General features: G+C 41.3%; 1 protein-coding gene across 2 annotated transcripts in view; it reads left to right on the top strand.

The window, feature by feature from the left end:
- LOC139578623 (zinc finger protein 644-like) overlaps positions 1-27,308 on the top strand; it is a 46,271-nt gene that overhangs the window by 12,017 nt on the left and 6,946 nt on the right. For both annotated transcript variants that reach the window (XM_071406469.1, XM_071406470.1), the window contains exons 3-6: positions 16,640-19,717; positions 20,004-20,211; positions 25,362-25,572; positions 26,331-26,496. In XM_071406469.1, coding sequence (XP_071262570.1) covers positions 16,654-19,717; positions 20,004-20,211; positions 25,362-25,572; positions 26,331-26,496 — 3,649 coding nt within the window. In that variant the 5' untranslated portion in view covers positions 16,640-16,653. The remainder of the gene's footprint in view (positions 1-16,639; positions 19,718-20,003; positions 20,212-25,361; positions 25,573-26,330; positions 26,497-27,308) is intronic.

Raw genomic sequence — 27,308 nt, 5'->3', positions numbered from 1 at the left:
CTGTGGCAAAACCTGAAAATGGTTGTCTAGCAATGATCAACAGCCAATTTGACAGAACTTCAGAATTTTGAAAATAATAATGGGCAAATAGTGTACAATCCAGGTGTGGAAAGCTCTTAGAGACTTACCCATAAAGACTCACAGCTGTAGTCACTGCCAAAAGTGATTCTAACATGTATTGACTCAGGGTGTGAATACTTATGTAAATGAGGTATTTCAGTTTCAATCAATTTGCAAAGATTTCTAAAAACATGTTTTCTCACTTTGTCATTATGGTATTGTTTATAAATGGGTGAGAGAAAACAAATCTAGATCCATTTCCTGGAGTCAAATTACCAAATCGCTCTCTAGTGGTGGAATGTTAAAAATATTTTTCATAATTTCCAAATTAGTAAACTTTTTTTTTTTTAAACCTCCTTGTTATATTTCAGTCTTCTGTAATGTATATAAAGTGTAATATTGGGATGCAAACTCAAAATTGAATACATTTCATCTCTATATCTGACATGGTACAGGTGTCTTCTTTTTTTAAGCCCATAACCATATGTGTAAGGTGTATACTTTTGTTTCAAAATAGATTTGTTAAAGACTACCAAGAAACATACTGATTTAGCACGCTGCAGTAAAAGGTTAATCCATTTTAAATTCAGGCTGTATCGCAACAACATGTGGAATAGGTCAAGGGGTATGAATACTTTCTGAAGGCTCTGTGTGTGATCTAGTAATATTGAAGTAATATTGAAATGAATATTATATTTTATTTTATGGTATGTTTGATCTATATCCCAGGTAACGTGATGTCCTCATGACATTCACAATGTTCCCTGTTGGTCCCTTACCGGGACTATATAGTGCATCATGTGTAGAGAGAGGGCCCTGGCCCCTAGAAGGTCTGCTGGGGTTTTGACCCCTAACCTCACTGGCCACTCCAGTAACACAGGCATGTTGAAGTGTTTCTACATATCCAGCCTCTCTGTCTGTTCTCCTCCAACAGCTCTGTCAGGTTACAGAGCATTCCCACCACTAAGGGGCACACTATGATCACTAATGCTTGAACCCCTTATTCAGAGGAATTGAATTACAAGCCTAGATGAACAATGGCCCATAGCAATAAGCAAGCATTATAGAAAGCACCTAATAATAAGTGATTCATTACTATTTTTGATTTGTCATTGCAGTCTATCATTTTAAGACAGGTATTTGTCTGACAACAGTGAAGGCAGTCCTTACAAGACGATCCATTTAGTTTCTTCTCAATATTTCAGAGAAAACTGATGGAAACTCCCTTGTGTTCCATACTAAATTAAACTATTTCTAAGATGTTAACTGTATACAATGTTTTACTTATGACTGAAATAGATACATCTACAGTATGTTGAATGCACATAATATTTACAGGTACATTTAGTGATTTTTCAATGATTTGTATTTCCATTCTGTAGCAATAATATAATCTACAAAATGATGTGACCACAAAATGTAATCCAAACGTAACCACATGCTAGACCACAGACAAGAAGGCCCAGTTGGAAAATACATGTTTGTAAATGCTTGGGCAGATTCCAGGATCGATACGACCAAGGCCGCAAGAATATTCTATTGATGTAGAAGCTATTCACTCATTGAGCGCCAATTAACCAAAAATGTAAATCCTCTGTCTGTATTGATTGAAAGGATGAAGGCAGAAGTTTGCCACTACATTAGTAACAAGGCAGCTGGACCGTTCTGTGATATCTATCAAGGTTGTGGTACTCCTCATTAAATGGACAATTTATTCTTTAGTTTGATGTGATATTTTAGAGATTTGAGTGTAGGGGTACACAGGTTAGCTACATTTATGCTGATGCTAAGGTTTATATGGGTACACTGAATGAAGTATGGCATTCTAAGCCTCCCGTTATACCTATGGGTAGTTTCATCGTGATTAACCTTCCTTTCTCTCAACCATCTCAGGGAGACAAATCCTCGTCCAATCAGCTCCTTCTGGACACGTTCTGTTCATCTATATTTATAAATGACCTTCAAAAGGATAGATCAGGGACTTTATTTCATATTATGTTTTTGAAGGATTTTTTTGCTTTTTTTAGGGCAGTGCAAATGCTCCCTTAAACTAAGTCCTGTTCTGATTGGAGTATTCACTTCTTAAGAGGGGTAAGACGTCCACACAGTCAGCTGTCCATACTAATGCTGCTGTACTAAATGGCTGGAAACCTCATTATTCTGAATGCAGGAGGTTCTATTATACATTCTAATAAAATTGCATTGAAGGACTGTTATCTGGTAAATGACAGCATCCTACTCAGATCTTTGGACTACATGTGTGATAGTATGAAGATAGGAGTAAAAATAGATGTTTTTTCTCCATTGGTACAGTTATTCATTATCGCTTATATAGAATGAAGTACACAGTACCTTGCTGACTCACAGTTCAGTCTTCTAGTGTTTCATAGTGTGTGGAGTCTCTGCCGGTGAGTGTTGTGTCCAGTCCACCGGTGTGTACAGGACAGGAAGGCTGCAGCAGGGCCATCTGTTGGTCTCTGTTGGTATTGGAAGAGGTCCACATACATGTGATCAGGTTACAGTAATATACCTCTCATGATACAAATCTGACTAGTACGCCCATGTGAGTATAACAGTCATTGATTAATGTTAGTTAATACCAGTACTCAGTTATCTGATAACTTGAGGTAATTGACAATTTGGTAAATCTCTGCTTTATTACTCATAGCTTGCTCTATTGAAGTAAAGATGCATAGATATAAAAATACATATAGTATGTAAACAGAAACTGATGAAGGGAGTGCGTCTTACAGATACGCATGTTCAACTGGTTGATATTAATGATTGATGGTAATAAACTGAATCGTTAGAGAGGAAAATATTTTGAACAAGCTATATGTTAGAGTTTCGAAGACTCACTCATGTTTGACTTTGGTAGTGATTTAATAGTAATAAACTAATAAGCTGAAACGTCAGAGATGAAAATATTTTGAAGGGCTTCAAGATCAGGTGTGCATTGTGTGTAAACCTAATGTTGTTGATGAAAACACTGCCTGGGGAACAGCAGAGTGGGAGTCTTTGAAAAGTCAACTTGAAATGAATCCCACGGCATCGGTTAATAAAAGAGAAAGTTAGTGAGACGAAAATAACAAACAAACAAATGAAATAAATAAAAGGAATGGAAGATCAAATCATTCTTCACAAAATCCTTATTCTGTGGATAGTTGTTTTCTGCATGTGTACACACTGATGCAATCACTCTTAAAGCAGCATAATAATACATGAAGTTATATCGTCATATCATGTATTAGCAATAGATGCCATAAGCCCCTGTATATAATTAATTCATCTACATTCAAAAGCACAGATTACAGGTGTAAGAAGACCACTTACAGTGGTATTTAGTACAGTTGTAACGTTGCCACATCCCGTACTATAAAAGATAAGATCTCAGAACAATGGGGGATCATTCACTCCTAAAAAAAGGAACATTTGTGAACCTCTTTGATTTGATCTGATTTGTTTTGATCTGGAGAGGAGAGGGGAGTTAAAAAGAAAAATCTCCTTAACCCCCCCCCCCCCCAGGCCTGACAGGCTGTGTTGAATAATACACATGCTCAGGAGGTGGATGTGGGGAGTGTGTCTGTGTCGAACCCTCGCCTGTGATCAGTGGCTAAGGGTTAGACCATAGACGCCAGCCCACCCCACCTCTCCACGGTGTACCTCCATTGATAAGATTATATTAATTGGTATGAATAGAGAGGGCTTTCTTCTACTCTCCTCCACCTCTCCTTGTATACATTTACCATTATACTCATTAGCTTCCCCAGTGCGGTGCCTCCCAGCCAGCTTCCCTTCTCCTCCACATCCCCCTGGGGTCTCCTGGGAGGCAATTTGCATCTCTCCATGGAGCCTCTCTGGGGTTATTGAGGAAATATTAGCCTCTTTTCTTCCCCGGCCGACCCTTTGATTTATTTGGAGGCTGGGCTGATGGAGTGGCAGTCCCATGTTAATGACTGGTCCTGGTGTAGGACCCCTGGTGCAAGGCCACTCCTTGATCCACACAGGAAAGGTGCAATTGACAACCATGACTGAATATTCATGTTACATTTGTGTGTTTGTGTGTGTGTGTGTGTGTGTGTGTGTGTGTGTGTGTGTGTGTGTGTGTGTGTGTGTGTGTGTGTGTGTGTGTGTGTGTGTGTGTGTGTGTGTGTGTGTGTGTGTGTGTGTGTGTGTGTGTGTGTGTGCACAGCTTAGATAGGTGGACCTTGAGAAATGACAAGAGGGAATCCCAGTGCTGTCAGGGTCAGTGCGTTCAAGTTGCTCAGTGTCTCTGACCACCCATTTGGTTTGATTAGACAGGTTTCTGTTTGCTTACTTTGTATCCCTGGCTATATCTAGGTGTATTTTATTATGATATTGCTTGCTTTGGAATGGGAAAGCTATATCCCTTCCTTCTAGCCAGTGGAACAGTTCAGGCCCAGTTGTTATTAATGTTGTTAGACGTTGCAGAGAATTTGCTTATTGGTTATGGGCCTAGCTAGGACTAAGAACCACATCCCCACTTCTGGTCAGCCATATAGTTTAGCTCAGCTGCAAAACAGTAGCAATGTAGCAACACTCTAACGCCCTGCTAGATTACACATTATTTAGCTGGAGAACACACATATTGATGGAAGTATTTTAAAACGGCAGAATATATATCGGAGAACACACATATTTAAAAGTCAAAAGTACTTTAAATCAGGACAATGTTCTGTTTAATTGATAATGATAAATCAATTGAGTTTGGGTTGCTTTGTACTGTAGCTAGCTAGTGAGAGGACCTTGGTATACCCTGTTCTGCCTGATCCATGCTTGCTATGTACTCTGTACGACTTACGGAGCCAGATATTCATATTATGTTTTTAAAGAAAGGTAATGAGAGGGGTTTCATCCTGATGTGTGCGACGCTTGACATTTCTCCATATTTAAGCGTACTGATGTCTGCTCACTCGGCAGAGAGAGAGGAGCCTGTCCTCCGTTTGGAGAGAAGTTTGACACTGACTTCTCTTTCATGTGATTGGTCACGTGTCTGACTAAAGCAAAGCGCTAGCGACAAAGTTTGATTGGCCTATATTTTTTTGGGATTCCATCTCAACCAAAAGTGATGGGGTGCAATCTGAGCATGCCCAATCATGATCATAGCAACTGCTTGTATCATGCATATACCCCCAAAGTATTTATATATAGTAAGCTCTAGAGTCTATGGTAATCATCACATTTAATAAAAGCCAACATCCATACTACTAATAAAAATACAAGAATAGCATAGCTACCAATGCAATCTCTACATCTAGGTGTACATCACATATTCAAAACAGGTGAATGAACAGCTCATGCATATTATCATGAAGGGGGCAACAAACACAGTAGTAAATGGAAATGTCCCATTTTCAACAGGCATGAACAGCACTGCACAGCTTGCCAGAACCAGCCAAGTAGATGAGTCTGGCGGCAATGCTTTGGTTAGTGAGTCCTTTCCTCTCAGTATTGGGTGGATTGGTGTGCGTGTATCTAAACAGAGCAGATATGATGTTTATGAGGCCATCTGTCTGCTGTGGTGTTCACTGTGTGAGTCCCGAATGGCACCCTATTCCCTATATAGCGCACTACTTTTGACCCGTGCTCTGGTCAAAAGTAGTGCACTATGTAGGGAATAGGGTGCCATTTGGGACGTACACAGAAACAGCTCCTCTGTGGCCACTGGCCCTGGCCTCCTCCTCAACGTGAGAGAGAGAACTCATTAAAACCGTCACATGAATGCCTGAGAAACCTCAGACCTCTTTTTTTCCCCTTCTCCTTTCTCCTTAAAAAGGAGAGAAGTTTAAAACTAACAAAGCCCAGGGAAATCCCCATCAGACATCCCTCCCTTAATCCATTTAATTTTGAAAGGTATTGTTTAAAGCTTCAAAGTTTATATCGTTTAATCCCCCTCTAACACTACGGGCAGCAAATGAGGCCGTGTCAGCGGTTTGAACAGATATAATCTCCTCCACACAACAGAAAATCCTCCTGCTAGACAAGGTTGCATAGGTTCCCTGTGAACTCAAGCGTTTGATGTTGCTACCTGCTATTGAACATGACTTCTGTCTTAACCCAACTGTCACTCGCTCCCTCTCCTCTTTTATCACTCCCAATGTTCTCTCTACACCTTTTTTTTCATCAGTAAATCTACCCATCACAGCCGTTTCATTTATTCTCGTCTGTTTTTTGGATAGTGGGCATGGGAAGGTTTGGGGTGAGAGGTGAGAGGGTTGTGTGTTTTTTTAGTCATGCTTCTTAGTCTTAACTCGTTGAGAGGATACTTGTCCACTCGGTTTGGACTGACAGGACTTTTATTATTTTGGTAAGTGAAATTCGGGGCTTGCTCCCAGAGCATGTATCTGGCTAGTCAAATTTGAGTACATTGCTACAACTTTACGTCACTATTGCCGTCGTTGTGTGTGTAATCAGTGTTTCTTTCTAGCTGTTTTTGTTATTTTTCCATAGATGAGAAAGAAAGCTCAAGGCATGTTCTATTATTCTGTTATACAACGGGTGGGTCTAATCCTGAGTGTTGATTGGTTAAAACCGCATTCCAGCCGGTGTCTATTCCACAAGTTACCACCGGCTAAATCTATGATGTTAAAATATCTATTTACTCTGTTCCATTTGACTGCGCAATCCACTGTCTCATCAGCCCAGCCAGGTACTTTATAAACGTGATCTCCACTACAAAAAGCATCTAGACATTATCTCACATTTCTTTTAGATTAACATTTCATTTTCAACAGCAGAGATTTATATAAACCTTGCTGTCTGTCTCTGATATTTGCAACATTGTTTCAATATTCAAATTCAATCTTCAGCTGTCCCATAGTAATGAATGTGTTGGGAGTCGGGACGAGACAGACAGGCAGGCAGCGTTTCTCAGCCAGTCGAAATCATGAATCAGCTGGTATCATTTTGGTATAATTTATACAAAAAAATGTCAATTGAAAAAGGTAAAATGAAATTAAAGTGTAGCAAGTTTGCAGTCTTTCCAGCTTCAATTTGAAGTGATTGTGTTAGCTGTGTTTTTGGCTAGCTCCTCTCTGAACAACAGTGTCCTATGCCAGGCGAAATCGTGCCTCATTAGCTCATTGTTATGGATGTATCCAAATAAATGTCACTAGAAAACAGCTAAAACAAATGCAAATGCTGCTACTTTATTCTGGCCGTAGTTCAAATCAAATTTGATTTGTCATATGCGCCGAACACAGCAGGTGTAGACCGTACCGTGAAATGCTTACTTACAAGCCCTTAACCAACAATGCAGTTTTAAGAAAATAGAGTTAAGCAAATATTTACTAAATAAACTAAAGTAAAAAATAAAATAAAAAGTAACATAATAAAATAACAATAATGAGGCTAATAACAGGGGGTACCGGTACCGAGTCAATGTGCGGGGGTAAAGGTTAGTTGAGGTCATTTTTACATGTAGGTAGGGGAAAAGTGACTAAGCATTGATAATAAACAGCGAGTAGCAGCAGTGTAAAAATAAAGGGGGGGGGGGGGGGGGGGGTGTCAAAGTATATAGTCCAGGTGGCCATTTTATTAATTGTTCAGCAGTCTTATGGAATAAGGGTAGAAGCTGTTAAGGAGCCTTTTGGACCTAGACTTAGTGCTCCGGTACCGCTTGCCATGCGGTAGCAGAGAGAACAGTCTAAGACTTGGGTGACTCGAGTCTTTGATAATTTTTTGGGCCTTCCTCTGACACCGCCTAGTATATACAGTACCAGTCAAAAGTTTGGACACACCTACTCATTCAAAGGCTTTTCTTTATTGTACATTTCTACATTGTAGAATAATAGTGAAGACATCAAAACTATGAAATAATACATGGAATCATGTAGTAACCAAAACAGTATTAAACAAATTCTAAGATTCTTCAAAGTTGCCACCCATTGCCTTGATGACAGCTTTGCACACTCTTGGCATTCTCTCAACCAGCTTCATGAGGTAGTCATCTTTAATGCAATTCAATTAACAGGTGTGCCTTGTTAAAAGTTAATTTGTGGAATTTCTTTCCTTCTTAATGCATTTGAGACAATCAGTTCTGTGTTTGACAAGGTAGGGGTGGCATACAGAAGATAGCCCTATATGGTAAAAGACCAAGTGCATATTATGGCAAGAACAGCTCAAATAAGCAAAGAGAAACGACAGACCATCATTACTTTAAGACATGAAGGTCAGTCAATCCGGAAACTTTGAATGTTTCTTCAAGTGCAGTCGCAAAAACCATCAAGCGCTATGATGAAACTGGTTCTCATGAGGATCGCCACAGGAAAGGAAGACCCAGAGTTACCTCTGCTTTAGAGGATAAGTTCATTAGAGTTACCAGCCTCAGAAATTAAAGCCCAAATAAATGCTTCACAGAGTTCAAGTAACAGACACATCTCAAAATCAACTGTTCAGAGGAGACTGCGTGAATCAGGCCTTCATGGTTGAAATTTCTGCAAAGAAACCACTACTAAAGGACACCAATAATAAGAAGAGACTTGCTTGGGCAAAGAAACACGATGGACATTAGACCGGTGGAAATCAGTCCTTTGGTCCGATTAGTCCAAATTTGAGATTTTTGGTTCCAACTGCTGTGTCTTTGTGAGACCCAGAGTAAGTGAACGGATGAGTGGTTCCCACTAAGAAGCATGGATTAGGAGTAGCGATTAGGAGTATTTCCCACTGTAAATCATGGAGGAGGAGGTGTGATGGTGTGGGGGTGCTTTGCTGGTGACACTGTCGGTGATTTATTTAGAATTCAAGGCACACTTAACCTGCATGGCTACCACAGCATTCTGCAGCAATACGCCATCCCATCTGGTTTGAGCTTAGTGGGACAATCATTTGTTTTTCAACAGGACAATGAGCCAACACACAATCAGGCTGTGTAAGGGCTATTTTACGAAGAAGGAGATTGATGAAGTGCTGCATCAGATGACCTGGCCTCCACAATCACCCAACCTTAACCCAATTGAGATGGTTTGGGATGAGTTAGACTGCAGAGTGAAGGAAAAGCAATTAACAAGTGCTCAGCATATGTGGGAACTCCTTCAAGACTGTTGGAAAAGCATTCCAGATGAAGCTGGTTGAGAGAATGCCAAGGGTGTGCAAAGCTGTCATCAAGGCAAAGGGTGGCTACTTTGAAGAATCTAAAATATATTTTGTTTAACACTGTTTTGGTTACTACATGATTCCATATGTGTTATTTCATAGTTTTGATGTCTTCAGCATTATTCTACAATGTAGAAAATAGTACAAATAAAGAACCCTTGAATGAGTAGGTGTGTCCAAACGTTTTACTGGTATTGTAGGTACTGGATGGCAGGAATCTTGGCCCCAGTGATGTACTGGGCTGTACGCACTACCCTCTGTACCGTACATCCCTGTACATCGCTTGCTTGCTAGTTGGCTAGCTAGCAAGCAAAGGATAAGAACGTTGCCAGCCAGTATGGTAATAGAACATTCAGAACGAACGACTGGGTTGCTTCTCAAGCAACCCAACTGATAGAACAAACGACCAGCTGGCTTGGTAGCAACCCTAGATTTTTGTCGGGACTATATCTTGTGCAAGAATGAAATAGTATGAATAATTTCATCAAAATAACGTTTGTAATGACAATAGGTCAATTGCTATTTGAATATGTTGGTAACCCTTTGTATAAAAGTGATAATGCCCTCGAAGCTGGTGTTTGTAGGATGTGCATTCGGAAAGTATTCAGACCCGTTGACTTTTTCCACATTTTGTTACGTTATAGCCTTTTTCTAAACTGCATTTAAAAAATCCCCCCTTTTCAATCTATACACAATACCCCATAATGACAAAGGAATTTACATACATTTTCAGACCCTTTGCTATGAAACTCGAAATTGAGCTCGGGTGCATCCTGTTTCCATTGATCATCCTTGAGATGTTTCTACATCTTGATTGGAGTCCACCTGTGGTCAGTTCAATTGATTGGACATGATTTGGAAACTGCACACCTGTCAATATATATGGTGCGACAGTTGACAGTGCATGTCAGAGCAAAACCAAACCATGAGGTCGAAGGAATTGTCCGTAGAGCGCCGAGGCAGGATTGTGTCAAGGCACAGATCTGGGGACGGGGACCAAAACATTTCTGCAGCATTAAAGGTCCCCAAAAACACAGTGGCCTCCATCATTATTAAATGGAAGAAGTTTGGAACCACCAAGATTTACTGGAGCTGACCGCCCAACCAAACTGAGCAATCGGGGGAGAAGGGCCTTGGTCAGGGAGGTGACCAAAAACCCGATGGTCACTCTGACAGAGCTCCAGAGTTCCTCTGTGGAGATGGGACAGCCTTCCAGGAGGACACCCATCTCTGCAGCACTCCACCAATCAGGCCTCAGTAAATAGCACATGACAACCCACTTGGAGTTTGCCAAAAGTTACCTAAAGCACTCTCAGACCATGAGAAACAAGAACCCTTTGGCCTGAAACCTGGCACCATCCTTACGGTGAAGCATGGTGGTGGCAGCATAATGCTGTGGGGATGTTTTTCAGCGGCAGGGACTGGGAGACTAGGCAGGATCGAGGGAAACATGAACGGAACAAAGTACAGAGAGATCCTTGATGAAAACCTGGTCCAGAGCGCTCAGGACTTTCCAACAGGACAACGGTCCTAAGCACACAGCCAAGACAATGCAGGAGTGGCTTCGGGACAAGTCTCTTAATATCCTTGAGTGACCCAGCCAGAGCCCGGACTTGAACACAATCGAACGTCTCTGGAAAGACCTGAGAATATCTGTGCTGCGACGCTCCCCATCCAACCTGACAGAGCTTGAGAGGATCTGCAGAGAAGAATTGGAGAAACTCCACAAATACAGGTGTGCCAAGCTTGTAACGTCATACCCAAGACTCAAGGTTGTAATCGCTGCCAAAGGTGCCTCAACAAAGTACTGAGTAAAGGGTCTTAATACTTTTTTATTTTTCATACGTTTGCAAAAATGTATAAAAACTTGTTTTTGCTTTTAATTATGGTGTATTGTGTGTAGGTTGATGAGGGAAAAAATTAACATTTTAATCCATTTTAGAATAAGGCTGTAATGTAAAAATGTGGAAAAAGTCAAGGGCTCTGAATACTTTCCGAATGGACTTCGTCTCGAGTCTAACAACACCCTTGACAATATATCCTCAAAACACCGGCTTAAAGTGCAGTATCACTTAATTCATACATTCTTCTGAACCTTTGATTACTGCGTCCAAATAATAAACACCAGAACCCATTTTAGATCATAGGCCTTTCAGTTATTAATAGATCATTTTTTATCCATAACGGTGGTTGATTCCCAAATGACTTGCTATTTCCTAAATAGTATAGGGCTCTGATTAAAACTAGTGCACTATATAGGGAATAGGGTGCCATTTGGGATGTAGCCAGTGACGCATGCATATCTTCTAATTAGAACCATTTGAGTCAAATACATATATATGTTTTGTTACTCTAGCAGTGGATGACATTGTTTGGTTAACAAAGGCTTTCTGTAAACACATTATCACGATTCAGGCTGACAGGACTGAGTGTGTCTGTTTAGGATACAGGCATACATAATCACACACCGAATCAGGATACAGGCGTACATAATCACACCCCAAAAGAGAGAGTGGATGCCATTATGATGGAAATGACCTTTTGGTGACAAACTATCTGGATAATAAATATTCACTTAATCAAGCCAAATGTCATGGATGAAACTGCCCACTTTATTCTCTCTGTGAATGCAAGCACCATTGAATGTATTGTCAACTAATATTGTGAGCTCTAAATTTACAGTAGTTACAGTAGTTACAGTAGCTCTTTAGAATAGCTGTAGTTGTCTGAACCTTAGCACACACACACACACACACACACACACACACACACACACACACACACACACACACACACACACACACACACACACACACACACACACACACACACACACACACACACACCACAACTACTGCTAGCAGACTATTATTATTATTGCGAAACACTGCCCCCTAATCCCCACTTCCCCAAAATACGTGTAAATACTGGACTATAAATTGTGCCTTCCTGTATTATACTTATGCTAAAAGTTTATTCTGTTTTACTGAGCCATTTACTTTATGTTTGTATTCTTATCTTTTATTATTTACTATTGTTGTTGCATTGATGAGAAGGAACCCGCAAGTAAGCATTTCTCTGGACTGTGTAATGTATACCATGTGTATCCTGTACATAGGAGTAATAAAACTTGAAACTAGTGAATTATTACCATGGACTATTATGAAGGTTGTAGGCTACACTAAACGTTTTGGGCCTTTCTCTGGTGTCTCTGTATGGGTCTGTGTGGGTAAAGGTGCAATCTGTGGTATTTACTATTGATTTTTGAAGTATATAACTTCTAAATGCCTCAAAAGCTTACCCCATCCTTTGCCAAAATGTAAGGTGTTCTGGTGTATCTTGGTCTATGTGGTACAGTAGACTTTAGACGACTCTCCAGAATATGAACTGAACCAAGCCTTTCCTCCTCGCTGTGGAATTGTGGCTGAACAACACTATGCTCTCCTCTCGTTGGGACTGTGTCAGGCTGAGTCTCTGCCTGTTTGTTTTGAGCCGTGGGCTTTGATACTCTTCTCACACTTGAGAGGCGGCTTCATAAATTCCCATTGTGTCAAGTAAATCAATAGTTCCCATTAGCTGAGGAAGTTGTGGAGCTGCTGCAGCACTTGCGGGGCAGCGGCCCCGCCTGGTTTAGTTATGCGTTTTCTCTCCCGGTGAAGGTGGAGGCATAGATATACTGCATGGGGATGGGTGGCTGTCTGTTGATCCATCCAGACAGCTCCAGCGGTTGAACTGGTCTGGTTGACTGGTCCCAGTTGGGGAGAGGGAATTCCCTTAGACACCCAAAACTCAAAGCCTTTAACACTGATTCTCTGCTGATGTTAAGCGTGGCTCTTTCTTTGTTTAATGATGTTTTCAGGCTGTTCACGTGAGATTTTAGCCATTTCAGGGACACAATATGATTGATGTGTCTATGAATGGAGCGACAGAAATATATGTTTTCTTTCGTTTTGACACAAAATTGAAATGAAAATGTTTCATCACTGTAATAAATGTGATATACACTGAATATACAAAACATTAAGAACACCTGCTCTTTCCATGACATAGACTGACCAGGTGAAAGCTATGATCCCTTATTAATGTCACTCCACTTCAATCAGTGTCAATGAAGGGGAGGAGACTGGTTAAAGAAGGATTTTTAAGCCTTGAGAGAATTGAGACATGGATCAACATTTTTAAGTTCCTTTGATCGGGGTATGGAAGTAGGAGCCAGGCGCACCGGTTTGTGTCAAGAACTGAAACGCTGGTGGGTTTTTCACGCTCAACAGTTTCAAAAGTTTCCTGTGTGTATCAAGAATAGTCTACCACCCAAAGGACATCCAGTCAATGGGAGGCATTGGAGTCAACATGGGCCAGCATCCCTGTGGAACGCTTTTGACACCTTGCAGAGTACATGCCCCGACGAATTTAGGCTGTTCCAAAGGCAAAAGGGGGGGGTGCAACTCAATATTAGGAAGGTGTTCTTAATGTTTTGTACACTCAGTGTATTTTGTCGACAGGTTTTGGTGTAAGGTCAAGAGTAAGATGTTTCAAGTTCTAAAGTTTGAAATGCTTTTCTACGATGCTTTTAAAGACATTGGGTCGCTGAGACAAGCTGATTATAAAATATCTCAGAAAGGTTTATGTACCTTCAGGGAATACAGAAAAATTATGATAATATGCAATTATCGCCTCACTGTTTTTCCTGCAGTAACCTCAAGATGAGGTGCTATACGAGTGTTACTGCAAGTGCTGATACACCCAGAACCAAAAGGAGTCAAAGAAAGAAAAATCCCAGTGACATATTATACATATCTGGGAGGTTTTTCATCAATTTTTTTTTTTTTTATGCATTCAGTAGAATTTGGCTGAACACAAAGGTTTTATTTAAGAATGTTCTAGAACATAATGATTACGGAACATTCTCGCATATACTGTAAGATGTCTTGGGGAAAGATGTAGAGCTGGATTAATGGTAATAGAAAAGATAGAGGTCGATCTACGCATACGACGTAAATGTACTTAAGCCTATAATCATTGTAAATAGCTTCTGGCAATGCAAAGTCAGCCTTTTTCACATGAACTAAATGAAGTAAATAAAAGAAAATCCATGTTTTAAAATGGCATTGCTGTTGAACCCTAGCTGCTTGCTTGTGGTTGTGATATGTGGAACAGAAAGAGGGAGAGTCATATTGTACGCTAGTACCAGGGGTGAAAGTAGATTTCATTTCTTCCCGGTAGGTGACCTCTTATGTATGCACGCGCTTAATCCAAGAATTACATCTAGAATCCATAATAATTCAATAGGATCTCTGTGGGCCTAGTTGTAAAGATGTGTCATTTAACTTTTAAAATGTATGACTTATTTTATCCTCTCTAGGTTTCTTCCTAGGTTCCGGCCTTTCTAGGGAGTTTTTCCTAGCCACCGTGCTTCTACACCTGCATTGCTTACTGTTTGGGGTTTTAGGTTGTGTTTCTGTACAGCACTTTGTGACATCAGATGATGTAAGAAGGGCTTTATAAATAAATGTGATTGATTGTGGCGTAAACACAACCAGTCAATTCAAAGGGCTCCTTTACTAGGCTACCCGCGCACGTCATCCACTCACAAAGTACAGTGATGAATGGAAAGAGGCCTCTGTTACACAAAACACCACAAAGTCTAATGAAATTTAGGCGATAGTCATTAGTCCAGTATGTACGCTTCCACTGCTGTCCATGCACAGCTCAGTGTCTGCCATTCATCTGTACCTTGGCAAAATGTCGGTGTTCTCGTTGAACCACACCGGAATGCAGGCTATACCACCCGTTTTCAAGTCCATTCGCTAATTTTTCATGCCTCTGACATGTAATAGCCTACTGATAAATAATGGTGTAATAGCCAACAGTTTTCTTGATATTTTGTTTGCATTATTGTGATAGGCTCATGATTTACCGGTACGGCATACCCCCACAATTGTTTTGCTGGGACACCGTACCGGACCGTACCGCCTTACTTTCACCCCTGGCTAGTACTGCTGCTAATGAGCCTCTAAATAAATGTAAAGCTGTAATCATATTCTGATGGATTTGCCACCATGCTGTTCAAGGGGGGTAGCAGTGACGTTAGCTTTAAATGCAGAGCGTCTTTTCTGCCTCTCCCTCCCTGCTAACCCAAGCCCCTACAGTAACACTACAGCAGATGGAGGGAATATGGTGCTCGGAAGGTTTTACCTCAGAGGTGGTAACAGTGAAGCCACTCATTAACACTGAATTTACCACTTCGTTAGCGACGTAGCTTCCTGTAGAGAGCAGCCAACACTGGATCATGTCAAATCCACTGAGCATACATTGTGGACTACACTACGGTTTATTCCAAATGGCACCCTATTCCTTATAGTGCACAACTTTTGACCAGAGCCCCTATGGGTCCTGGTCAAAAGTAGTGCACTAAATAGGGAATAGGGTGCCATTTGGGATGCAGCCTATGTCTATCAGCTAGGGCTACAACAACCCTGCCTGGACACTTCACATTGTACCAAGCTGTAAAATACATCACCTCGTCTCTTAGTCTCACAGCTTGACTATTACAAGGCTAGGAAGAGTGTTAAATGTTAGAAGATTTTATTCATGTATTTTCACTCTTTTAAGTGGCTTGTTTAAACAGTTGAGTCTCTATTACATTCAGCAATCTGTCCTGACGACTATTGATTTCTGTTTATATATTTGTGTTTTTATAGCTGTGTGTGTGTTTTATATATCTGTGTGTGTGTGTGTGTGTGTGTGTGTGTGTGTGTGTGTGCGTGTGCGTGTGCGTGCACGTGTTTGTGTGTGTGTCTGTTCATGCGTGTGTTTGTGTGAGACAGACTGATTGTGTAGCCCGACGCATGCCAATTTGTCAGGATTGGAGCAACAACAGCGTCGTGCTGGGACCCGTGTTGGCACCATCACAGAGTGCTAAGACTGAGTATGATCTCATTGGAAGTCTACTTTGTTCCCATGGAAATTGGTCAATTTTAGCAGGCGTCTGGGAGCTTTCGGGGGAGGAACAGGAAGGTTGTATCCCAGAGGTGTGCTCTGGTAATTAAGAGCCCTCACCGGGGTATCTGGGGCTAACAGCAGGGTTTGTTGTGAAGAGAAGTGGCGGACGAGGGTGTGAGGAAAATCATAATGCAGCACCAGAGAGGAGCGCTGAAGTAATGCGGATAAAACTCTCATTGTGTGGAACAGTTGGGGAGAAAGTAGGCAGAGCTGAAACTTAACACTGTGAATAAAATAGTAATTGTTTGGATTTGTTATTCAACATAGTATTAGCCTGCATTTGATTTTGAAACGATATACAATGTAGTGATATGATAATTGTTGTGGGTTGGGCTGTACATTTTTCAATTTGACACATTTTAATAATGCATTTTTCACCGCCTTTAGCTCTCAAAACATGACATAAATTATTGAGCATGTTTAAAGCTGATTTGGTTATTTTTCTCTGTTTTTCTCTTCTCAGAACATACTGGTGAGATGGCTGATATAAAGCCAAATGCACAAGAGAACAAAGAAGGAGATGTGGTGGAACCAGTGTGTGACAGCTCCGGTGCCACTCAGGAGCCATTACAGCGTCACACGTCTTCCCTGAAGAACAATGCTGCAGGTCTGTCAGAGCAGCTGTCTTCTGACGGACTCCCAAACCCTTTAAATGGAGCACAGCCCAGTTCATTTGTACCCAACAGTGTCCCTGCTGTTCCCCACACAGCCCAAGCAGCCCATTCACTGCCTTCAGGAGCACTTGTTAATGGACCTGGTTCACACCCCGCCTCAGAGGAGAGCTGTGGCCTGAACAAAAACAGCACAATGTCCAACAATGTCCTGGTGGAGGCCCAGGACGCCCAACTACGACAATTTGGGAGGGACACAAGCCCTCAGGTGTTACCACCACCCAGTGAGCTTCAATCAGACGCCCTGAAGAACCCAGCAGGGCTCGTTCTGAAAACACTAGCCACCACGCAGCCAGGGGCCAACAACACGTCACCATCAGACTCTGAGGCTAGTGAGGCTGAACTGCCCTACCAGGCCCCCGACACCACCTTGTCAGGCCACAGTCCACAGTCACACCAAACGCCAATTAACCAAATATGGATGGCCGAGGGAGTCAAGGCTAGAGCTAGATCTATATGGGACTTAAACACCACAGAGTCCTCTGAGAGCTCGTCGGACGGTTCTGACGGGACTGATGCACTACACTGGGACTCACAGAAAGAGCTCATACGGGCGTTGTGGAAGAATCGCACAGTTGACAGCAGCTTAGAGACAAACGCTGCAGGAGTGGGAGTGATGTCTCAGCTTACCAACCAAAGACAGAGGAAGCGTAAAATACACCTGGTGGGTACGGCAGGCTCTCCTGAAAAAGTTTACAACTGCAGCACAAATCACACTTACAAAAAGTGGCATATTGAAGAGGAGGAAGATGATGACGAGGATTTTGACATCTCCAACATAAATGAAGATGATTCCTCCTGTAAAAAGGCTGATGTACAATCTTCTGTGAATTCATGTCAAGCGCATCCCAGTGACAGCCCTGTAATCATTAAGAAACTGATTGTAAGAGCAGATTGCCAAGAGGACAATCACTCCGTCTCCCTCTTTAGTGGAAAGCCCAAACAGCTTAAGACCGAGCAATCCGAACAAGAACCATCATTCTTCCCATGCACAATGTGCAAAGTTAATTTCAAGGAGAAAAGGCATTTGCATAGACATGTGATGTATCATTTAGATGGGCAAAATCATCAGGTACGCCACCACGAGAAAGTTCCCCGGCCTTTTATATGCAGGGAATGTGGGCGTTCGTTCCGCGATCGCAGCTCCCTCCTCAAGCACATGATTATCCACCAGGAGAGACGGGAGAAACTCATGGAGGAGATCCAGGGACTCAACAAACTCCGAGACGAAGGCAGGAACGCCAAGCTCCAGTGCCCGCAGTGTGTGTTCGGGACCAATTGCCCCAAGACGTTCGTCCAGCACGCCAAGACACACAACAAGGATAAACGTTATTACCTCTGCGCGGAGTGCAACCACGTGGCATTGACGGAACGGGAGCTTGAAGCACACCTGTACGCGATGCACTGTGACACACTGAAGTCCAAGTACAAGAACGTGATCAAAGATGAGGAGACAGAGTTTCTTACAGATAACAATGATGAATCCAGTCATGTTCTGTTTCACTGTAAAGTGTGCCCTTTCAGCACCCAGAATGAAGATGGCCTTAAAAGGCATTGTGAGCTGATACACCAACAGTCGGATTCTGATGATGAATGTGAAAATCCGCCATTTAAAAAAGCACTTAACCATCCAGATCAATATAGCCTAGCTGACCCGTCCAAAAAAGCAGCAGATTTAAAACTACTGCAGCTAAAGCCAAAGTTCTGTATTAAAAAGCCTGCTTTCTGGAAAAGAGCGGATTTTCGCTTTTGGTCCGGTAGTGTAGCTGACTTTTACATGAGAGACACAGCAGACACACAGAAGTCTTACAAAGGTCTTACCTCCTCTCAGTTCAAGTGCAGCATTGTCAGCTCAGCAAACAAGCTGTCACCATCCCTGTGGAGGAGTGACAAGCCAAGCAAATTATCTCCTAAACCAACAGAGAAAATAGACGTGACAACAGGTCTCCCTTATGTAGAGGAAGACAATCAACTATACGACCATGTGGTTTCAGGAATCTCCGAAAGGACAAAATATCCCTCAAATGTTGATGTGTTGCTTACATCCAAGATGGTTAAACCAGGCCAGATGCTGTATCATAGCTACAACTCTGACAAGAGTCAGGGTGGTAGCAACGACTTGACCGGCAGGAAGTCAGAGGCACAAGCTGTTACCCAAAAGACTCCATCCAAAAGAAAAATGTCCACTCCCTTCCACAACAGCGTGGACAAGGTGGTTGATAATGTTTTGCCAAAACTGAACCCAAAGTTAAAAGAGACTACCACTCCCGAGGACACAGAGGGAGACGATGATTATGAGGACACGTATGACTTTAGTGCTTACACCAGCGAGGCTACAGCCAACTTCCTGGATAGTAGTGAGAACGAGAGGAACCCCTACGCCCGTAGCTACTTCATACGCAGACAGAGGGGTTCTTCTATCAAAGAGAATCCTGCACCTGCTGCTGACATCGGCCGTTTTGAAAAGAACGCCGTTCAGGTTGACCACCATTTTAATAAGACTGAAGACAAGGATGGGGAGTATGACAGCGATGACATACAGAAGCTTATCATCAAAGAGGAGTGTATAGAAAGCTCAGTGTGTGACGATTCTCCAGAGTCACCCACCACCACCAGCACACACAACCAGAGTCTCTCCTATGACTATGACTTCTCCCCTTCTTTTGGAACAGAAAGGAAGTCCTGCCCCTACTGTCCTGCTGTGTTTGAGTCTGGGGTGGGCTTATCCAATCACGTGCGAGGGCACCTGTACAGGTTGGGGCTGAGTTATGACGCTCGCCATGTGGTGTCACCTGAGCGGGTAGCCTCACAGGACCGACAGCCACGCATACGCAGGAAGGTCCCATCTGTGGTGCGGAGGATCAAAAAAGGTGAGCAACGTATTTATATTCAGTAACTTATTGTTTTCTGCACTATTGCATTGTAATAGGGTTAAAGTCATCTGTAATTACACAGTAACTATACTTATTACAGTTTTTCCCAGTCAAGTGTGTCATGTTATTTTTCTATAGATAGTGTATAGATAGTGTAGTGTTCAAAGTTACCCCAAAGTTAGTTAGTAATTTACCTAGATTGCTCTGGATAAGAGCGATAAGAGCATTACATGTAAATGTAGATAGTTAATACGGAACCTTTTTTATAATCTCCATGTTTTAGCTGAGAAGCCGGAGTCTCAGGCGGAGCACACCTGTCCCCTGTGCTGGGGCTGGTTCGACACCAAGACAGGCCTCTCCAACCACGTGAGGGGCCACCTGAAGCGAATAGGGAAGACCAGCACCAGCACCAGTAAGAGTCCAGTGTGTATTCTCAATGAGCTGCTAAAGGACGAGCAGGAACACCAGAACATCCTCCAGATTCTCAACAGGTACTGTAAACATTTCCTCGAAAAAGTTACTGTTCACACCTTTAAGGGATGTAATACAATATTATATCCTATATCATGTATACAGTGCCTTCAGAAAATATTCATACCCCTTGACTTATTCCACATTTTGTTGTGCGTGAATCCAAAATGTATTAAATATATTTTTTTCTCACCATCTACACACAATAACCCATAATGGCAAAGTGAATATGTTTTTAGAAATGTTTGCTAATTTATTGAAAATGAACTACAGACATATCTAATTTACATACGTATTCACACCCCTGAGTCAGTACTTTGTAGAATCATCTTTGGCAGTGATTACAGCTGTGAGTCTTTATGGTAAGTCTCCACACCTGGATTGTGCATTATTATTTTCAAAATTCTCCAAGCTCAAATTGGTTGTTGATCATTGCTAGACAGCCATTTTCAGGTCTTGCCATAGATTTCAAGCAGATTTAAGTCATAACTGTAACTCGGCCACTCGGGAACATTCACTGTCTTCTTGATAAGCAACTCAAGTGTAGATTTGCCCTGAAAGGTACATTCATCTCCCAGTGTGGTGGAAAGCAGACTAACCAGGTTTTCCTCTACGATTTTGCCTGTGCTTAGCTCCATTCCAGTACTTTTTATCCTGGAAAAACTCCCCAGTCCTTAACGATTACAAGCATACCCATAACATGATGCAGCCACCACTGTGCTTGAAAAAAATGTGATGTGTGATGTGTTGTGTTGGATTTGCCCCAAACATAACGCTTTGTGTTCAGGACATAAAGTTAATTTCTTTGCCAAATTGTAGTTTCTTTAGTGCCTTATTGCAAACAGGATGTCTGTACAGGCTTCCTTCTTTTCACTCTGTGAATTAGGTTACTATTGTGGAGTAATTACAATGTTGTTGATCCATCCTCACGTTTCTCCTATCGCAGCTATTAAACTCTGTAACTGTTTTAAAGTCACCATTAGCCTCATGGTGAAATCCCTGAGCGGTTTCATTCCTCTCCGGCAACTGAGTTAGGAAGGATGCCTTTATCTTTGTAGTGACTGGGTGTATTGATACACCATCCAAATTGTAATTAATAACATCACAATGCTCAAAGGGATATTCAATGTCTGTTTTTAGTTTTTTTGCCATCGACCAATAGGTGCCCTTCTTTGCGGGTCATTGGAAAACCTTCCTGGTGTTTGTGGTTGAATCTGTGTTTTAAATTGACTGCTCGATTGGGGGAACTTACAGATAACAAAGGGGTTGAATGCTTATTAACTCAAGACATTTCAGCTTTTAATTTTGGATGGATTTCTAAAATGTTCTTCAAGCTAAATTCCACTTTGTCATTATGGGGTATTGTGTGTAAATCAGTGACACAAAATTAGTATCATTTGTATATATACTACATGGCCAAGCACACAACCATGCAATCTCCATAGACAAACACTGACAGTAGAATGGCCAGTACTGAAGAGCTCAGTGACTTTCAACGTGGCACTGTCATAGGTTGCCACCTTTCCAACAAGTCAGTTCGTCAAATTTCTGCCCTGCTAGAGCTGCCCCGGTCGACTGTAAGTGTGGTTATTGTGAAGTAGAAACGTCTAGGAGCAACAACGACTCAGCCGCAGAGTGGTAGGCTACACAAGCTCACAGAACGGAACCGCCAGATGCTGAACTGCATAGCGCATACAAATCGTCTGGAGTTTCATGAAATGGGTTTCCATGGCCGAGCAGCCACACACAAGCCTAAGATCACCATGCGCAATGCCGAGCATTGGCTAGAGTGGTGTAAAGCTTGCTGCCATTGGACTCAGGAGCAGTGGAAACGCGTTCTCTAGAGTGATGAATCATGCTTCACCATCTGGCAGTCCAACAGACTAATCTGGGTTTGGCGGATGCCAGCAGAACGCCACCTGCCCCAATGCATAGTGCCAACTGTAAAGTTTGGTGGAGGAGTAATAATGGTCTGGGGCTGTTTTTCATGGTTCGGCCTAGGCCCATTGGTTCCAGTAAAGGGAAATCTTAATGCTACAGCATACAATGACATTCAAGACAATTCTGTGCTTCCAACGTTGTAATTTCGGGAAGGTCCTTTCCTGTTTCAACATGACAATGCCCCCGTCCACAATGCAAGGTCCACACAGAAAATGGTTTGTCGAGATCGGTGTGTAAGAACTTGACTGGTCTGCTCAGGTTCCTGACCTCAACCCCTTTGAACACCTTTGGGATGAATTGGAACGCTGACTGCGAGCCAGGCATAAACGCGCATCATCAGAGCCCGACCTCACTAATACTCTTGTGGCTGAATGGAAGCAAGTCCCCACAGATATGTTCCAACATCTAGTGGAAAGCCTTCCCAGAAGAGTGGAGGCTATTGTAGCAGCCAAAGGGGTGTCTTCCGCATTTATTAATTCCAAGAGTTTGGAATGAGATGTTCGATGAGTAGGTGTCCGCATACTTTTGGCCATGTAGTTTGTATATCATATATACAGTGCCTTCGAAAAGTATTCGAAACCCTTGACTTTTTCCACATTTTGTTACGTTACAGCCTTATTCTAAAATGTATTAAATAAAAATAAAATCCTCAGCAATCTACACCCAATACCCCATAATGACAAAGTGAAAACAGGTATTTAGACATTTTTACTAATTTATTAAAAACAAAAAAACAAAATATCTTATTTACTTAAGTATTCAGGCCTTTGCTATGAGACTCGATATTGACCTCAGGTGCATCCTGTTTCCATGGATCATCCTTGAGATGTTTCTACAACTTGATTGGAGTCCACCTGTAGTAAATTCAATTGATTGGACATGATTTGGAAAGGCATACACCTTTCTAAATAAGGTCCCACAGTTGACAGTGCATGTCAGAGCAAAAACCAAGCCATGAGGTCGAAGGAATTGTCCGTACAGTTTTGGGGAAGGGGAAGGGTACCAAAAAATGTCTGCAGCATTGAAGGTCCCCAAGAACACAGTGGTCTCCTACATTCTTAAATGGAAGAAGTTTTTTAACCACCAAGACTCTTCCTCGAGTGCGCCGCCCAACCAAACTGAGCAATCGGGGGAGAAGGGCCTTGATCAGGAAGGTGACCAAGAACCTGATGTTCATTCTGACAGAGCTCCAGAGTTCATCTGTGGAGATGGGAGAACCTTCCAAACGGTCAACCATCTCTGCAGCACTCCACCAATCAGGCCTTTATGGTAGAGTGGCCAAATGGAAGCCACTCCTCAGTAAAAGGCACATGACTGGCTGCTTGGAGTTTGCCAAAAGGCACCTAAAGGACTCTTAGACCATGAGAAACAAGATTCTTTAAGAATGTGAAATGTCAGAATAATAGTACAGAGAATTATTTATTTCAGCTTTTATTTATTTCATCACATTCCCAGTGGGTCAGGGGTTTACATACACTCAATTTGTATCTGGTAGCATTGCCTTTAAATTGTTTAACTTCGGTCAAATGTTTCGGGTAGCCTTCCTCAAGCTTCCCACAATTAGTTAATACAGGTAATGAGTGAAAAGTTTGGAGTCAAAAGTTTGGACACACCTACTCATTCAAGGGTTTTTCTTGATTTTTACTATTTTCTACATTGTAGAATAATAGTGAAGACATCAAATTTATGAAATAACACATGGAATCATGTAGTAACCAAAAAAGTATTAAAGAGATCAAAATAGATGTGAGATTCTTCAAAGTAGCCACCCTTTGCCTTGATGACAGCTTTATACACTCTTGGCATTCTCTCAACCAGCTTCATGAAATTAAAATGTAATTAGAGGAATTTATTTCATTCTTAATGCGTTTGAGCCAATCAGTTGTGTTGTGACAAGGTATGTTTGGTATACAGACGATAGCCCTATTTGGTAAAAGACCAAGTCCATATGATGGAATAAACAGCTCAAATAAACAAAGATAAACAACAGTCCATCATTACTTTAAGACATGAAAGTCGGTCAATGTGGAACATTTCTAGATCTTTGAACGTTTCTTCAAGTTCAGTCGCAAAAACCATCAAGCACTATGATGAAACTGGCTCTCATGAGGACCGCCACAGTAAAAGAAGACACGGAGTTACCTCTGCTGCAGAGGATACGTTCATTAGAGTTACCAGCGTCAGAAATTGCAGCCCAAGTAAATGTTTCACAGAGTTCAAGTAACAGACACATCTCAACATCAACTGTTCAGAGGAGACTGCGTGAATCAGGCCTTCATGGTCGAATTGCTGCAAAGAAACAACTACTAAAGGACACCAATAAGAAGAAGAGACTTGCTTGGGCCAAGAAACACGAGCAATGGACATTAGACCGGTGGATATCTGTCCTTTGGCCTGATGAGTCCAAATTTGAGATTTTTTTGTTCCAACTGCTGTGTCTTTTTGAGACGCGGAGTAGGTGAACTGATGATCTCTGCATGTGTGGTTCCCACCGCGAAGCATGGAGGAGGAGGTGTGGGGGTGCTTTGCTGGTAACACTGTCTGTGATTTATTTAGAATTCAAGGCACACTTAACCAGCATGACTACCACAGCTGGTTTGCGCTTAGTGGGACTATCATTTGTTTTTCAACAAGACAATGACCCAACACCACCAGGCTTTGTAAGGGCTATTAGACCAAGAAGGAGAGTGATGGAGTGCTGCACCAGATGACCTGGCCTCCATAATCACCCGACTTCATTCCAATTGAGATGGTTTGGGATGAGTTGGACCGCAGAGTGAAGGAAAAGCAGCCAACAAGTGCTCAGAAAATGCGGGAACTCCTTCAAGATTGTTGAAAAAGCATTCCAGGTGAAGCTGGTTGAGAGAATGCCAAGAGTGTGCAAAGCTGTCGTCAAGGCAAAAGATGGCGACTTTGAAGAAGATTAAATCTAAAAAATATTTTGTTTTGTTTAACACTTTTTTGCTTACTACATGATTCCATATGTGTTATTTAATTGTTTTGATGTCTTAACTATTATTCTACAACGTGGAAAATTGTAGCAATAAATAAAAACCCTTGAATGAGTAAGTGTGTTCAAACTTTTGACTGGTACTGTAGATATGATTTATTTTTTTGAATTTGTCTTCATTTTTATTTATTTTTCATTTTGGCGACTTTTATTTTATTGTACTTTTTCATGTATCTCTCTGGCTATATCATTGTTGTGTTTTATTTGAAACCTGAACAGGAAGCAGTTCATCTCTCGACCAATCATCTCCCAGAAGTTCATTGGCAGCGACGGGCTTTTCCTAACACCGATGGGGATCCCAGTGAAGATCCAACATGGCTGCCAGCTGGGCCAGAATGGCACTCCCACTCCATGGGATCCCAGTGCAAATACACCCAGGCAGGAGGGAGTTGAGAGAGAGGATTTCTTTCCTGAGAGGAAGAGTATAGAGGTACTGTTGTTGTGCTGTATTGGTACCATGCTATTTTGTGTGATTAACTTTTACTTATATATGCTACCATTCAAAAGTTTGGGGTCATTTAGAAATATCCTTGTTTTTTAAAGAAAAGCTAATTTTTTGTCCATTAAAATAACATCAAATTGATCAGAAATACAGTGTAGACATTGTTAATGTTCGAAATGATATTGAAGCTGGAAATGGCAGATTTTTAATGGAATATTTACATAGCTGCACAGAGGCCAATTATCAGCAACCATCACTCCTGTGTTCCAATGGCACATTGTGTTAGCTAATCCAAGTTTATCATTTTAAAAGGCTAATTGATCATTAGAAAACCCTTTTGCAATTATGCTAACATAATTGCTTTTGCTAACATAATTGCAAAAGGGTTTTCTAATAATCAGTGTTTGAAAAACGAGTTTTAATGACTCCAACCTAAGTGTATGTAAACTTCCGACTTCAACTGTATGTATATATATATATATATATATATATTTTTATACATACAGTTGAAGTCGGAAGTTTACATACACTTAGGTTATATATAGTAATATATTACTCTTTATCGTTAGGAAGGGCTCATAAGGAAGCATTTCACGGTAAAGTCTACACCAGTTGTATTTGGCGCATGTGACAAATACGATTTGATTTGCTTATGTTCAATATCTTTATTTTATTTTACTCTGTAAGTGTCTTTTGGTATCTTGAAAGATGCAAGTAAAATGTATTATGTATTATTATTATTACAGATACGAGGTGTCATTGAACCTTCCCGGAGCACTTTAGGCGAGCTTTTGAGGAAGAGGAAGTTAGACAAGGATGATGCAGATAAGAACCACTTTACTGTGACCAAAGAGAGGGTTGAGGGAAGACAGAACCAACAGGCCAGCAACCTGGAAACACACTGGGCCCATGGTAAGAAGCCTCACAAATAATTTCTATACACATCAGAATATCAGCATTTTAGAGCACTTTCAGAACTGAAAAAGACATTGAGATTGTACAATTTCAAAATTGGTGACATCATGGTAAAGTTGAAAAGGACTTTTTACATTATTTTATTGTGATGAGACTCAACAGTGTTTTAAACAACCCAGTTAACCAAAATGTGCAATTTTTTTGTTTTCTGACAAGTAACGGAGTTAAAAACTATAGAGTTACAAACTGCAGTTACTTTGTCTGCCAAGTATATTTTATTTGATGGTAATTATTATTGTAGTGCAACAAGGCCACTCTTTGTGATGGCAAAACATATATGACATATGATCAGTCTGTTTCAACTAGAATCAAATAAGACAAAAAATCCAGTTAAGACAGATAGATGATGGATAGAAGTGACAGACACAGCTTTATTAGCTAAACTGTGTCGGCGGTCTGTTCTTTTCACAGTGTTCTATCTTCATTCATAAGATTAATCAGTTTAGTCCTTTGCAGATAAGTATGATTCTTTTAGGTGTTCTTCGTAATAGTTTTATAGAGTGCAATGATACAGATTAAGATAATATGTGACTTGTGCACACCAATTACAGTATTAGCTTGCTTTAATGAAACACAAACTTGTCTTGTTCCACAGCTGTTTTTGTATGTTTTACTAACTCTACAGCTTTTCATTACTTACAGGAGCCCATGTTAAATCACAACATGTCAATCAAACGGACTTGGATTTTAAAAAAGAAACAAGAAAAAAAGAAAAGTTCACAGTCAATTTAATTATTGTAACGCACACA

The sequence above is a fragment of the Salvelinus alpinus genome, chromosome 6, assembly GCF_045679555.1.
Source record: "Salvelinus alpinus chromosome 6, SLU_Salpinus.1, whole genome shotgun sequence".
Classification (NCBI taxonomy): Eukaryota; Metazoa; Chordata; class Actinopteri; order Salmoniformes; family Salmonidae; genus Salvelinus; species Salvelinus alpinus.
Note: the sequence above shows the minus strand (reverse complement) of the source record. Positions and strands in the feature narration are given on the sequence as shown.